The sequence below is a fragment of the Bolinopsis microptera genome, chromosome 10 (assembly GCF_026151205.1).
Source record: "Bolinopsis microptera isolate Bmic1 chromosome 10, MBARI_Bmic_1.0, whole genome shotgun sequence".
Classification (NCBI taxonomy): domain Eukaryota; kingdom Metazoa; phylum Ctenophora; class Tentaculata; order Lobata; family Bolinopsidae; genus Bolinopsis; species Bolinopsis microptera.
In genome coordinates, this window is record NC_087081.1 from 9,589,066 (window position 1) to 9,605,338 (window position 16,273).

Genomic DNA, 16,273 nt, shown 5'->3' on the forward strand with positions numbered 1-16,273 from the left:
AGAAGGGACAGAATTTTCGAACATGGACGTGACTGGAATGTAAATTCAGATGTTAATAATGTTAATATGCGGGGACCAACTTAAGAGTTGCTGCAAGTGAATGGCTCATTAATAGGGGCATACACCAAAACAGTGATTTGTGCCCCCCCCCCCCCCAAATGACCTCATAGGCAGTTCAGTGACCATCTAGCGCACCGTTTCCACAGCACACCAAAATAAATCTTTTGAGAATACCTATTTTTGTAATCGAGCATTGAAGTCACACCATTAATCTTGTAATCACATTATACTGGTCACGTCTCACACATCCGATAAATCGAACAAGAAGTAACTGCCAAGCGAACCGGAACAGAGGAGAATTAATAATAACTGTAACTAAAAGTGCGAACTAGTCTCAATATTACTTCTCTGAGGCAATATTGCGGTTACAGTTATTTTTTTCGTAGAAAATATAAAGCACTCCTACAACATTGCACTACGGGTTATAATAGTGTAACATTAAATAATAACTAAAATTATATTTAAGCTATATTATACTCATTGTAAGTACACGTTAATAGGACTGTTCAGAATACTTGTAGAAACAAATCAAGGAAAACGTTTAATAACTGACCGCTACCAAGTCAACTTATTTCCGGATTTAGATTTTTTCAGCAGAATTAAACATGCATTCTGAATATCCCCCAAAATCCTCTCACTTTAACAAAAAATCTGAGTATTACTGATATTTCGCGCTCAAGTAACGAATGAGATCAGTCTACTCACCTTTAACTTGAAGATAAGTGTAGATTAATGTAGAGTAGTGTACTCAATACTGACAGTTGGTAGGGCTCCCTCTATCTCTCTCTCTCTCTCAACAGACAATGTATAGAACACGTGGGCACACAGAAACAAGTCACGTGAAAAGGATATCTTTCACAAGTTGGAGCAGCGAGCAAAAAAACAGAAAACCCCAAAACAGCACAGCACAGGCCTCCTCCTAGCACTGCTGACTATATTGAGCAATGTCCCCGTGAAAACCAATCAGAGCGCAGTGTTGCGACCACGTGGTCTAAATGCACCAATCAGGTGAGGCGTGACTCTGCACGTGGGCTAAACAGCCGCTATATATTTTCCATTTCAATCGCTTATACCTTATTAAGAACACAAGAACTTTTGATCAGGGGATTAATGCTTAATAAGGTCATTGTCATGCCCAAATATAGTGTTAATTTACTGGTCTAGAGAGTTAATCTGACCTAATTTGGTAAAATCTTGCTGTGTTCATCTCACGTCTAATAATTGCTGGAAGCAGGTGCCATGACAAAAGGGACTGGAGAAGGAAGGTAGCAGAGAGAGAGGAGCATTAAATGGAATTATAGTGGGACTCTATTATTGTAATGAGCAATTCGGAATCACGGCATTATCTTTAGCAGGTCATGGTGGTTATCAGGCTTAAGTAAAATAGGAGCTGATCACTATCAGTAAGATGCTACAGTGTAAGGTTAGAGTGTGAGGTTACAGTACAGTCAGTACGAGGTTACAGTGCAGTCAGTACGAGGTTAGAGTGTGAGGTTAGGGTGTGAGGTTAGAGTGTGAGGTTACAGTGCAGTCAGTAAGTCAGTACGAGGTTAGAGTGTGAGGTTAGAGTGTGAGGTTAGAGTGTAATGTTAGAGTGTGAGGTTAGAGTGTAAGGTTAGAGTGTGAGGTTACAGTGCAGTCAGTAAGTCAGTACGAGGTTACAGTGCAGTCAGTACGAGGTTAGAGTGTGAGGTTAGGGTGTGAGGTTAGAGTGTAAGGTTAGAGTGTGAGGTTACAGTGCAGTCAATACGAGGTTACAGTGCAGTCAGTACGAGGTTAGAGTGTGAGGTTAGGGTGTGAGGTTAGAGTGTAAGGTTAGAGTGTGAGGTTACAGTGCAGTCAATACGAGGTTACAGTGCAGTCAGTACGAGGTTAGCGTGTGAGGTTAGAGTGTGAAGTTAGAGTGTAAGGTTGGAGTGTGAGATTACAGTGCAGTCAGTACGAGGTTACAGTGCAGTCAGTACGAGGTTATAGTGTGAGGTTAGAGTGTGAGGTTAGAGCTTTAGAGTGTTAGGTTACAGTGCAGTCAGTACGAGGTTAGAGTGTGAGGTTAGAGTGTGAGGTTAGAGCTTTAGAGTGTGAGGTTAGAGTGTGAGGTTAGAGTGTGAGGTTAGAGTGTGAGGTTAGAGTGTGAGGTTAGAGCTTTAAAGTGTGAGGTTAGAGTGTGAGTTTAGAGTGTGATGTTAGAGTGTGAGGTTAGAGTGTGAGGTTAGAGTGTGAGGTGAGAGTGTGAGGTTACAATAATACAATAAGAGGTTACAGTAAGAGGTTATTACAGTGTAGCTAGTATGTGATTATACTGGATTTTATGTTTGTTTGTTTGTGTTACAGTACAGTGTAGCTAGTATGTGATTATACAATATAACAAGCTTTGTGTTTCACTGTCGATTTAACACCACTCTGAAACGCGGGGACTTAGTGTACACTCTATTGTAATGTTAATGTTCAAGCTTCATTAACAATAGCAGGAATTGTACTCGCTGAGAGCTGAGGAGGGGTGGGGCGGGCAAACATTCCAGATCATTCGAGACAAGATCTTAATTAAAGAAGCCTTGAAATATGAATGAATAGATTATAAATATTTCGATACGTTAAAACAAGTAAGGATGGGTTACTCGTTTACTCTTTGGTTAAGTATTAAGTTAGCATCAAATACTGCTAAGAAACGAGAGCCGCACATAAACCTAGATTAAGCTCACAAAGTATCAATACTTACCCGCCACTAACGCTGATTGCTCAGTCTGGCAAAATTTAAATACCAACCATAAAACCAGGCTGCTGATTTGGAAAGTTAGTATTACAGATTACATCTGACGTAGGACAGACGTGCCTTTCAAACATTTTGGGAAACCAATTTTGAGAGTGGACCAGATCAAATTTGTTGGTAATTTGATTTGTTGGTGAACCGTGATGTAAGTTAATTATATTTTATATTAAAGTTTAACATGTTCAGAATGGGAGTGAGTCTTTCTCATCCAGAATTTATGGAATATTTAGACCTAATTTTCTCACCCCAGGTCAATAAATTGTCTAATCGTTTTCCCACAATACTCGACCAGAGGTTAACTAGGATAATAAATTGGTTCCCCGACCTCCGAATCTTAAAGTGTCAATTATTGACCATTCTATGACAATGAGTATTTAGGTGCTGTGACTCGAGTGATATCCAATATCAGGGCTGGTGGGAAAAATGAACAAATTATCGTTTGACGATTTAAAATGTATTCCATTTTTACTTTTTTATTCCATAAAAAGAGTCAACAAAAAGAGTCAAACGTACATTTTGTTGTATTGTTAGATCCAGTCGCTATTAAAAGGTTTTGTTATATTCCTACTATGATATCTTACAAAACACTGCTTTATCCAGAGAACGCACAAACTATAATATCATGTTACACTCGCTACAGTCCCCTAATCAGTAATTACTATACAAGAAACTATATTATTATATATATATATATATAATAATTTATCCGCAGCCTCCATTTAAATGCTTGTTATCTTGAGGTAATAGCTAGTAGTATATAAAAAACAATAATAGATAATAGCTACACAACAACAACAACAAGCTTTTAGATAATAGCTACACAACAACAACAACAACAAGCTAGAAGATAATAGATATTAGCTTGTAGCACCTCATATAATATATCTGTCCTGGTATTGTTAATACCGTGCACACTCCAGATATGTATAATAACATAAACCCGCCACGCAAAGGGTTTATATAACAGATCATCCCGCGCTAGCGGGATGATCTGATAAACACATACGAGTGCGCGCAGCGCACGAGTTTTGTGTTAATATGTAATCCCGAAGCGCCAGCTGAGGGATTACATTTATTTAGCCCTGAGCGTGAAGTGTTTATGGATTATAATTATCTCCGGCGATTTCGACAAGGGATTTATACTTTAGAAGAGAGTGATAAAATAGTTTTTACTGTACTGTCCGGAACACGATTGGAAAGCAGTTCATCAATCTGAATGTCAAACCGATCTGTCATAGTGGAGCAATAGCTTGAACGTTAGCAGGAACAAGAGCTGGAAGGAGAGCAAGCAAAACAATACTATTTTTAGGGCACGGACAAGGGTAGCTGGCTAGTCGCCAACTTCTCACGCCACGCGTTGGAGAAATTCCAAGAATTAGCTGCTTTGGCAACGTTCCCAGGAATTTGCGTGTAAAAGAAGTGGACGGTTACGATGTTTCATATCACGTGGTGCGCTTTCGTGTCACGTGGTATAGACTCGTGGTACGCGCCCACGTGATCGCGCGTCTTACTGTTCTACTATTATCGAGTTCTAATCAGCAGTATCATTGATTATTGTAAGTCGGAGAATTGAATGATAAACATCAGTTACCACTAAAAAGCGGGCCGGGTTTATACAAATTTCCGGGGCGGGATGATATCACCTTGAGATGTTTATCTAACAGCGGGCCGGGCTGAGTGATAATATGATCCCGCGTCGAAATCCCGGAGATATTTATATCCTGCACATTGCCCATTGCTCAGTGTGAACGTCTCAAACAATAAAACAAGTTTCAGTAGGATGATCAGAAGATTAGATAGTAACAGACAGGCACGTAGCCAGGACCCCCCCACCCCCTGGCTACGTGCCTGGTAACAGAGTATGATGATTGCTGAAGGGCAGAGGAAACGTTCAATTTGGCAAATTTGGACAACAATTGTGTCCTTGTCCAAGTATATGAGTACAAGACTTAAAGTTCAACGAAAGAGAATCATAAACTGCGAATAGTGAAAAATATGGGGCAATTATATATTATGGAAATGGGGAGAACTGGAAAATCTGAAACAGATAATTAAAATAGAAAACAAAAAAACTAAATGCAAAAAAAGGACTGCACATGATTACAATGCTGTCGAAATTATTTTGATCTTCCGACTTCTGGAAGCAACAAGAACAGAACAATAGAAGTCCTGTTAAAAATACTAAATACTGAGCTGAATTTGGTAATAATTTGGTAAGTACTCATGACAATAGATGTACAGGAAGATCACTAACACATCACAACAACGTGCTTAGTGACGTCACAACAACGTGCTTAGTGACATCAAAACAACGTGCTTAGTGACGTCACAACAACGTGCTTAGTGACGTCACAACAACGTGCTTAGTGACATCACAACAACGTGCTTAGTGACGTCACAACAACGTGCTTAGTGACGTCAAAACAACGTGCTTAGTGACGTCACAACAACGTGCTTAGTGACGTCACAACAACGTGCTTAGTGACGTCATAACATTTATATTGTAACATGCCAAATATCTACTCAACATTAAGATTAGGAACAATAACTTTCCAGGTTCATGCCTCATGGTCGTGATATCATCGGACAATTTGGTGATTGTGAACTACTCACAATTCAATACTGGAATTATTTCACAATGACCAAAGCAAAAGTGGCTTTGTTTTTATCAACACGTGCTCGTCAAGCATCTATACTCCGTGAGTTGTATCTTTAATTATTTGTAATTATTTATAATTTTCCAGCTAGATTAATTACTCATATAATTACTCACACACTAATCGAGCTTCAGCTCTGTACTAAGAGGTACGGTTGTGAGCGAGCCAACAATTAGCAAACCGAGCAACCTTAGCCAGAAGTAGCCAGAATAAAGCCAACTTTAGCCAGAATTTACACTAACGTCATCCTAGAAACAATCCGTATTCCAGCCAGAAAAGTTCGCAGCTACTCTAAATAGATGTAGAAGAAACCTAAGAACGAATCAGTCCAAAATTCAGGCCCAGTCCAATTAACACATTAGACGAAACTAAATGTCTGTACAGTAGATACTGTATCTACATAGGTAATCTAGCTGATAATCTGTAGATGGTGATGTCGTGATTATTATAGTAACCATGGTTACACGTCATAGTAACAATTGTGAACAGATCAGAATCCAGATTAGAATTTAAATTAGAATTTAGATTAGAATCCAGATCAGAATCCAGATTAGAATCCTAATCCAGGTTAGAATCTAGTAAACAAATCAATAATCACACTCGATATCTTTGAATTGACTTGTTTCTCCAACAAAAATCAAGTAAGACAAGAATTCTTGGATTATCAAATTAAATCCACAAATAAATCTATAAAACCATTTAAAAGTAACCCATGAAAAACAAAGAAAGGAGAAAAACGATCAGCCATACAGTCCAGACTGAACAAAGTTCAGACCGGTGAGATAATAAAAGAGGAGACATAATAAAAGAAACATTTTAAAAGTTTAAGGAAGGGGGGTGCGTATTTCTTGACAAAATGAACAAAAAATCGTCCTCCCCCTGAAATAACCGCTAGCTGCAGATCATGACGCTGCACACGCTGAGGTTAGCTAAAATAGCTGCTGTGATAGAGACAGCTGTATAAAGGACAACGATTACATCCCCACTTATTAATAGTAAGTAGCAACAGTAAAACATGGTAATAATACTGTCGTTGTTGCAGTGGTGGAATTTAGGTTAGATTAAAATCCCAATTTTATTATAGATTTACGTCTGTTATTCTGTAATCTGTGAAAGTATTCAGAAGTAACCCGTGAAAAACAATGGAAGGAAAATTACGCAATTTCTGATTTGAGTGGTTCACGAACATGAGAGTGCAGAGAAAACCACTAAGAACCGCTAGAAAAATTAGTGAGATGAATGAACTGGTCCACACTCCGCTATGTGAGGGTGGGACAAGGTTACATCGGCGCTTAGTAGCGAGTATTAGTTAGAAGTCACTGCAGCTGCTTGGGGCCTAGTAATTGGTCATACCAGATCTCAGATTTGAGAATGAGTTTGTCGACTTTCCTGGAAACTTTTCTCAAGAATACTAAAAAATAATTTTTGAGAACGAGAATTTGGCCAAAAATACTCATGACCCACAAAATGAAGTTGACGATGCACCACACCTACCACGAGCAGTGAGGAACTAATGCGGCGAGAGGTAAAAGCAATTTGATTCAGGGTAACAACAATTATAAGCCTAATTGTGGTATAGGTAGTTCACCATACAAATTGTAATGTGCTAGGGGGACCAGGTAATCTAGTGAACTAAACGGATATGAATCATACGTAAGATTACATGGTCCCTCTCTCACTCGGTCAATCTCCTAATTATGGTTTAACGTTTTGAGGGTATATCATTAGAACACACTACTGGGGTTGGTAATCATTAGATTGCAGAAATATAGGCGGACACCTTATACCTTAGAGTTAAACGTTATATTCCTTACCCCCCCAGTTCCATGGCCGGATATTATGCCAAATTATTAGACGGATATCGTCTACTGATATTTCTTCGGATATTTCTCCGGTTTGCAGTTCCATAACCTTATCCGGAGACCATATACGGTAATTTTGTTGATTCTCACAGATGGAGCAAAGTGCAAAGAAACTGCCACAAACTGCTACAATCTCCGAGAAATTCCCGGAGAGATTCATCTCCGTCTAATACAGTAGACGGAGCCGGAGAATCATCACCGTAGAAATGGACGTCCGTCTAATAATTTGGCATAATATCCGCTATGGAACTGGGGGGTTAGAGTTAAACGTTATATTCCTTATGAGATAATATATTATATATTATATATATAATATATATCGTGAAGACTCACTGAAGCTGTTAAGTTGATAAAACCTGGCGCTGTGTATTACTCGGTATTATTATGAAGGTAATGATTTGTGTGGTAAAGAGATCCTGGTTCAGTGTGACACCAGTGTGACACCAGTGTGACACCAGTGTGACACCAGTGTGATACACAAAATGACTTTTCAGACTTAGTAGAATTTAGCAGTTAATCTCTTCAGATTTCAGAATATGCCCGGTATTTAGCAGTATTGGGCGGAGATGATGAGAGCGTGTGTGAGTGCTGTAACCTTGATAACTAGATGTTAGAGAAATGATGTCAGTTGTAGAAGAGAGCGTGAAGGATTGTATTATGGGATATGATGTAATATAACGCATATTATGTTAGATTATGTGCAAGTTATTATGTCATGTAGTTCATACATATTATGTATTTTATACGAATACACTGTCATAACATTCATATAATATTCATTATTAGAGCTTTTCATCTAGAAGTGAAAGAAATTCCTCATATTATGGTGCAACGCGAACGGTGTGGAATATCTACAATTGGTTAAAACCTTACCATCCCATTACATAGCACTCAATAAATTTAATAGATTTGTAATGTTGAAACTAGTTTACATACAATCACATCATTGGTTATGAGCAATATGCATACTAAAAGCCGTAATGCCATGAGATTATGTGTGTTGTAAAGCACAATGAATAATGTTGAGTATTGGAGTATGTGGTGCTCCTAGCAGTAGGGGGTTCATCCCATGTAAAGTAATATATACACTTAAGTCTTAACAATGTTAATATACACTTAACAATGTTATAATATATGCTTAATAATATTAATATATACTTAATAATGTTAATACATACTTAATAATGTTAATATATACTTAATAATGTTAATGACAGAACAGAGAGCGGAGGTAAACAGATGACTGGATTACTGAATAGTATTGTATTATTATAGTGGAGATGGTGGACAGTGAGATGTAATCTGTGTCAGCTATTGGGGGATGTTTCTGGGGACAATACGGTGGGATAAGTTGGTGTTGATAAATTATTTTTTGTATCGAAATTATTGATGTTTGCCTACAAAATGATATCATCATTGACCGAAACAAAAAGTGATTTGTTTTATGTGTTTGTTATCAAACAAAACCCGATCTTCTGTGTGGTGAAATGTTAAAAGCAACGTTAAATTTTTATAAAAATGACCAAAATGAAAGTTAAAAATCGTTAAAATGTCATTTAGATAAATCTAAACGGTGTTTAAACTTTTAAAATGTTAATTAAGATGACTTGTCTACATGTAAATTCAAAACAACAAAAGGTTTAAAACTATAGCTATGCTTGTGGTTATTACTCACCCTTAATATCATCTGTGGTTAAAATGTGCATATTTTGTAAATAATTGTAAATTATTTGTACAGTTTTAAGTGAAGTGACGCAAAACGTGGTCGGAATTCCAATAAGGCCATTTCTTATATATAAATATAATATAGATATAATAAATTTAATATATATAATATACAAATAAACGTAAAACAGCAGATGCTTCTACTACTGGCTGACAACCCATAGACAACCCATGTAGATGGAAATATTTTGTTCACCAAACTGTTGATAAAACTTTAAATTGAAATATAATCTAAATTTAAAAAGAGTTTACTCACGTATAGAAGTCGTCAGATTTTCATTAGCCTGAAATTAAAAGTAAATTAAGTTATTATTATTTCTATTGATAATGTATGGAGGTGACCTAAAAGAGGAGACTTTTGAAAAAATGAGCTAGAAAATTAAGAGAGCTCAATAGAGGGTGAGAAAAGTTTGCGATTGTCACATTTACATACGACTAATAAAAACAAAATTAACAGACAATATTTGTGCACCGGGTAAAGTGTTCAGCTATTCACAATTATAATAAGTCTAACCAGCCCCCACTATGCACCAACTATACTCATCACAATTACACTGTAATTATTCCGAGTAAATTCTAATTATTCCTAGAACGTCCCTCGTCCCGATGACAAAACTATAGTTAACAATGAAAAGAAGAGACATATGAGCACTAGACCGAGAAACCGACACAAAACGAATTAAAGACCTTAATATTCCATTTTCCAAGAAAGACCGTCAATAATAATATGATAATTCCCAAATTTACAGTTTTCAATATACAGGACCAGGAGTTGCCGGAGGTGTAGTACTACTAGTACTCATTTATATGGTTTGAGTTGTATGTGGCCGGGACCTACTCGTCAGTGGCCATGCACTTACTTATACCAAACATGGGAGTAGGGTAGAGAAATAAGGGATCTATCAATTTATTTAGTACTTATTCCTAATAGAGTACAGTTATTTCAGACCCAAAATCGGTATATTTTTGCCACATTGCTCTCGAAATAGAACATTACGTGGCAACAAAATATCAATAACGGTATCAATGGGTGCAAGAGAAACGAGAAACAATCCCTCACAGTCACTAGTATAACAACCAACCCAGACTGGTTAAGGATAACCTTGCGGGGAATAGTGGCTGTTATTTGCAACAGAGCCGGGGGCTGGGATAGAGCCGGGGGCCGGAATAGAGCCGGGGGCTGGGATAGAGCCGGGGGCTGGGATAGAGCCGGGGACCGGGTGAGAGCCGGGGGCTGGGTGAGAGCCGGGGGCTGGGATAGAGCCGGGGGCTGGGATAGAGCCGGGGGCTGGGATAGAGCCGGGGGCTGGGATAGAGCCGGGGGCTGGGATAGAGCCGGGGGCTGGGATAGAGCCGGGGGCTGGTATAGAGCCGGGGGCTGGTATAGAGCCGGGGGCTGGGACAGAGCCGGGGGCTGGGATAGAGCCGGGGGCTGGGATAGAGCCGGGGGCTGGAATAAAGCCGGGGACCGGGTGAGAGCCGGGGGCTGGGTGAGAGCCGGGGGCTGGGATAGAGCCGGGGGCTGGGACAGAGCCGGGGGCTGGGATAGAGCCGGGGGCTGGGATAGAGCCGGGGGCTGGAATAAAGCCGGGGACCGGGTGAGAGCCGGGGGCTGGGTGAGAGCCGGGGGCTGGGATAGAGCCGGGGGCTGGGATAGAGCCGGGGGCTGGGATAGAGCCGGGGACCGGGTGAGAGCCGGGGGCTGGGTGAGAGCCGGGGGCTGGGATAGAGTCGGGAGCTGGGATAGAGCCGGGGGCTGGGATAGAGCCGGGGCTGGGATAGAGCCGGGGGCTGGGATAGAGCCGGGAGCTGGGATAGAGCCGGGGGCTGGGATAGAGCCGGGGGCTGGGATAGAGCCGGGGGCTAGGATATAGCCAGGGGCTGGGATAGAGCCGGGGGCTGGGATAGAGCCGGGGGCTGGGATAGAGCCGGGGGCTGGGATAGAGCCGGGGGCTGGGATAGAGCCGGGGGCTGGGATAGAGCCGGGGGCCGGGTGAGAGCCGGGGGCTGGGATAGAGCCGGGGGCTGGGATAGAGCCGGGGGCTGGGATAGAGCCGGGGGCTGGGATAGAGCCGGGGGCTGGGATAGAGCCGGGGGCTGGGATAGAGCCGGGGGCCGGGAGAGAGCCGGGGGCTGGAATAAAGCCGGGGACAGGGTGAGAGCCGGGGGCTGGCCGCTGGGATAGAGCCGGGGACCGGCCGCTGGGATAGAGCCGGGGGCTGGGATAGAGCCGGGGGCTGGGATAGAGCCGGGGGCTGGGATAGAGCCGGGAGCTGGGATAGAGCCGGGGCCGGGTGAGAGCCGGGGGCTGGGATAGAGCCGGAGACCGGGTGAGAGCCGGGGGCTGGGATAGAGCCGGGGGCTGGGATAGAGCCGGGGGCTGGGATAGAGCCGGGGGCTGGGATAGATGTTGAATCATTACTGTTCCGCGGTTCCGACTAATTTGAATTAAGATTAGTCAGCTTGGTGACGCTTGTTTGTTTGGAGTTGGTTGTATATGACACGGTGGATTATTGTTTGGGATTCTCAGTTTAACATCATTTAAAAGTGGATAGAGAACGTGGGTGTTTGTTTGGGGCTGTGTTTTGTGTTCATACCAGGAGGAAGTTGTTGTTGTTCCGTTTACATTTTACATACAGGTAAATGCCCCGTACAAAATTCCTAGACCCTTCTATTACTCCTCTTCTGGACAAGTTTAACTGTTCCCTTCACAGCTTCTCTTATGGGAACCCCTTCAAGGACATCGTCCCTTCACAGCTTGTGGGCTATTTACGTGGGCTATTTAAAAATTAGCTCGCGATTTTCACGTCATGGCTAATTAATCATGCATGAACACAGAGCAGGACGGAAACCAAATAAAAACAGAGAAAAATAACTTAATAGTGCAAAGAACTAAAAAAGAGGGAGACCTGAAACGAACTAAAGGCTGGTAAATATGTTAAGTTCGCATTAACAAACAGAAGTGTAACAAATGTGGGAAGTAATCGAAACAGAAAATGAAGCTGGCTACATATTCTGCACCCCCGGATGCAATAAATATCTTTAAACAATGGGGATATTTACCCCGCTGTAAACTTTCATATCTTTCATAATCCAACATAATTCAACATAATATGCGCACCTTTGCTTACACAGATCTATTATGCTCCCACCCTATCAATTATTACGCTGTAAAATGTTTAGCTTGACAAAAGAAGGAGTGGTCAAGTTTTCTGCTGAAAAATATTCCAATTTTCAGTTCTGAGCAGCTCAGTGTCACCGATTGAGTAACGCAATGTGTCGATCGTCAGAACAGTGAGACGTTGGAATAGTCTAGTCACTACTGGTTCACCGTTCAGACAGAGGATTTATTAGTCCTAATTACTAAGATAAGTTAGCCAACTTCTTAGCCCTGACTTCCTTATCTCATGTACATTCAACTACCTCTCAGAACTAGAGTGGACAGGGCTAATTTAAATTAAATTAAAAGATAAGCACACAGATCTGTGTAGTGTAAATCAGTAGCCCAAAGTGGACACGCCCGTTAAGTGGCTGATAAAAGGAATTACCGAGCATTGCCGATGTGTTAGTAAATAGCAAAATGTAAATACTCTTGCTAACACTTACAAAAAGCTAATTTCTGTTAGCGCAGCAACACGTGCAAAGAGCTTGTGTTAGCGCAGCAACACGTGCAAAGAGCTTGTGTTTTAGGGACTGTGAAGTGCTTGTTAGGTGAAAACGGGAAAGCAATTATTTCGTCAACAATGAAATGTGATCATAGATCTATCAGATCTAAAAATTAAAAAAGTAAGTAAAAAAGGGCCGGACTGGGTATGATACTATTGAATAAGAAGTAAAACGAACCGCCCTTTCGTTTATCAAGCGATTTAATGAACTTATAAATTTACGAGGCCCCGTACAGGCTTTGACACAGACCAGCCCGCTTACCCAAGAATTCAACAAAGATTATTACATGTATGATTACATTCGTTTGAAGGATAATCGTGCGACTTGTCACTTTCTCTCTGACGTAACGCAATAATGACTGTGAGAATATTCTCAACTGGCATCCAGGGCGAAACACATATTTCAGATTTTCACACCAAGAACTATGAGAAAAGGCACATTCCTGAAGGTGCATTGCCTACTACATTTAAGGTTCGTGATATACATTGACTTATCCAAAACCGAAAGCACCTCATTCGGGTAGAAAAGAGGTTATGTGTTTACCCTCTCCTGCCTCCTGTGATTAAGTTAGACATTGTTTGAATACCGCTTGATAAAGAGAAGGGGAGATGTAGGCGCCGTGACTGACATTTTAGATTACTCTGCCCACTAATTATCTCTGTACGATTGTTGAAGCGGTGCCGCTAGGCTTCATCAAAATGCAAAACTAGTTTGAGACAAAACATACTCACAGCCCACACATTTACATGAAATCATAAGGGAGTATAACATTCAATTGACTTTACATATGCATCTGAATTTAACATTGACACATCGAGTTTAATGTAGTATGTACACTGAAAACACACTAACTACTAAGCATGAAAACGTGACACTCTTCTTAATAACCGTTGCAATCTGGAAGCTGGTCGAAACCGAAACCGATTCCCAAAGAACGCGCACATGCAATTATACTGCGCGCAATTTGCGCAATATAATAACATCATGCACAGCTAGCTTGACGTTCAAATGCCATCAATAAACTAGCAATAGCTCGCGTCTTCCAGCCAGTCGGTGAAAAGCATCTTAATTTAGAATTGCGCAAGTATGCTGGTTGCTAATCAGACTTAAGGGACATTGGCTGCAGTGTGCGTCACCATCACTTTGAGCTGACGTTACATGATTTATCTTGCCTTATAAGAATCGTATACGCTGCCCTTATACGCAATTAAATCTGTTTTCGTAGCATTTTCTCAGGACCCACCCTTTGCGACGGCGTATATAGCATACAACTTTAAATGGCAGTAATAATAAGTGTTCAGGAATCTAGACTCCTAATTTTGTTTAAATATTATTTCCGGTTACTAACAGAATCCCTCCTCTGTAAAAATAATTACATTCATAGAAACCTCCTATGTTGTAACCTCATACGCACTGTGTTATGGTAGTTAAGCCCACAAAATTGAATTACGATTTTTTGTGGAAGTAAATGATCCTTCTATTAAGCCTCCCTTTTGAAATTGAACTATGAACAGGCTTCGTTTATCTAAAATTCGATTAATTAAGATATATTTGATAATAAAATGGAAGAAATAAAATCCCAGAAATTTGACAAGGGATACTCTGATACATGATACCCAATACTCAAGATAAAATTATAGGTAAAGTATAAAGTAGTATATCTGATATATAACTATATAATGGAGGATAAGTACAGCTGCATGTAGTTAGTATACCCATAAGAATGCGACACGTGCACGTTGTTGACAGCCACGACTGTTTCCCCCAATATGTCATCACATTATATTCAGTAATATGCACGCTTTCTAGCTACGTTAAAATCTAACGCTGTTACAAAAACAGAAAAGTTAAAACAATTAACAATATCTGCAGTGAATGTTCTGAAGAATCAAAACTCTGACACTAAACAAATACCACGCGTATAAATGACCAAATAAGGAGCGAGGTTTGCAGTTTTATATTCTCAGCAGCAACGATATCTGCAGTATTGGGGTGTTTAAATTTTAAATGGCTTCTGAACGTAAAGCTAAGACAAGGAGATAATATCTGCTCTTTTCAACAAGCATTTATTTCAGTTGGTGAAACCATATTGCACGATGTTGCCGAAGCCATTTCTTTCCTTGGCAGGGTAATTATGGCATAGCTAAAAAAGGATCAGGTAAACTTATGTGTAAGGTTTTGTCAAGACAGCATGAATTCACAGTTGGGCGGCCCAACTGTGAATTCATGCTGTCTTGACAAAACCTTACAGTTAGCTTCTGTTAAAAACATCCCATGATCTCGAAACTTCTCGTAGCTGGCTTACTTGAAAGATCGGGAAGTGTGAACTATCACTGATGCTATTTCCGTATGGACCTCGTCTTATATGTCCTTCTGTGATATGATTGCAAGATACAATGTAGCATTCTCATGACACACCTCACGTCCTCACGTCAAGTTAATACCTACGTCATACCAATCCAGATTCTATAACAACTGAACATTGCACGTGGGACTTGTTATTGCTATATTGTGATACCTAAGTGTTAAGTGTATCCTGCAGGAATGTTATCGCAACGCCAATAAGCTGATAGCATGTGACACGTCACTAGATCAGGATTGTAAACCTCAAGGCTTCGACAAGGCTAGTAAATAAAGGGTAATGCTTTTATGACACCGTAGCCATAGTGCCGCCAAAGTGCCGCCATAGTGCCACAACAGTGCCACGAGAGTGCCACGAGAGTGCCACGAGTGCCGTCGGGATCCGGATGTATGACACATAATTCGACAGAATGATGTGATTTTAATGGATTCTTTTTTTCGAGAATTCGTAAGAATAATATCATCTAATGATTGAACGAGAAGAATGCTTTTAGTTTTCTAGAAGGCTACCGACTGGCTGCTTTTTATAGTTTCTGTGATTGCTTGCCGTCAATAGCGAGAATAATAAACCGGTTATATTCTTGACTATTATATCATAGTCTTTCGTATTATTTCATTATATTTCATTATATTTCGTATTATTTCGTATTATTTCTTTATATTTCATTATATTTCTTACTGTATTATTATATTTCCTATATTACATTATTACATTTCCTTAATAAATGTTAACCGTCAGATTATATCGAGAGATTCGAATAGCGAATACAATCTCCTCCTCATAATATAATAACATTGGAATAGACGTGCCGCAATATACAAATATTATACAAGGACTAAAATACACGAGTGTACATTGCTTGGATATACACAGTGTCAATACACACTCTCTCTATCTCTCTCTCTCTCTCTCTCTCTCTCTCTGAAAGTTTATCAAGAGTAAAAAGTGTAAGCCAAACTCAATGTCACATCTTGTTATGAGTCACGTGCACTTATCAGGGAACTAGATTTTTTAATCTTTATTTTTTATTTGAGAAGCCAGAATAATATTTACACATCTGCATTCTGCAAGTAGTGGCTGGTAAAAGGAGTGGCTTTGCAAATAACCACCAGAAATATATTATGTAAGTAAATTAAAATAACGGAAATGGTATATAATTATAAATTACATAATA

The 16,273-nt window shown here is 40.1% G+C and overlaps 2 protein-coding genes across 6 annotated transcripts in view; one reads left to right on the forward strand and one right to left on the reverse strand.

The window, feature by feature from the left end:
• The window catches only part of LOC134821599 (uncharacterized transmembrane protein DDB_G0289901-like), a 30,800-nt gene extending 19,855 nt beyond the window's left edge, over positions 1-10,945 (forward strand). The window contains exon 2 of the mRNA XM_063832300.1: positions 10,158-10,945. Coding sequence (XP_063688370.1) covers positions 10,158-10,945 — 788 coding nt within the window. The remainder of the gene's footprint in view (positions 1-10,157) is intronic.
• Positions 1-16,273, reverse strand: part of LOC134821809 (uncharacterized) — an 88,215-nt gene that overhangs the window by 46,270 nt on the left and 25,672 nt on the right. For 2 of the 5 annotated variants that reach the window (XM_063832593.1, XM_063832591.1), the window contains exon 2: positions 9,328-9,355. The gene's annotated coding sequence lies outside the window, so the exon portion shown is untranslated. Of the gene's footprint in view, positions 1-765; positions 980-9,327; positions 9,356-11,668; positions 11,709-16,273 lie in introns of those variants that run through there. The other 3 variants (XM_063832592.1, XM_063832596.1, XM_063832594.1) reach the window with 3 other exon arrangements.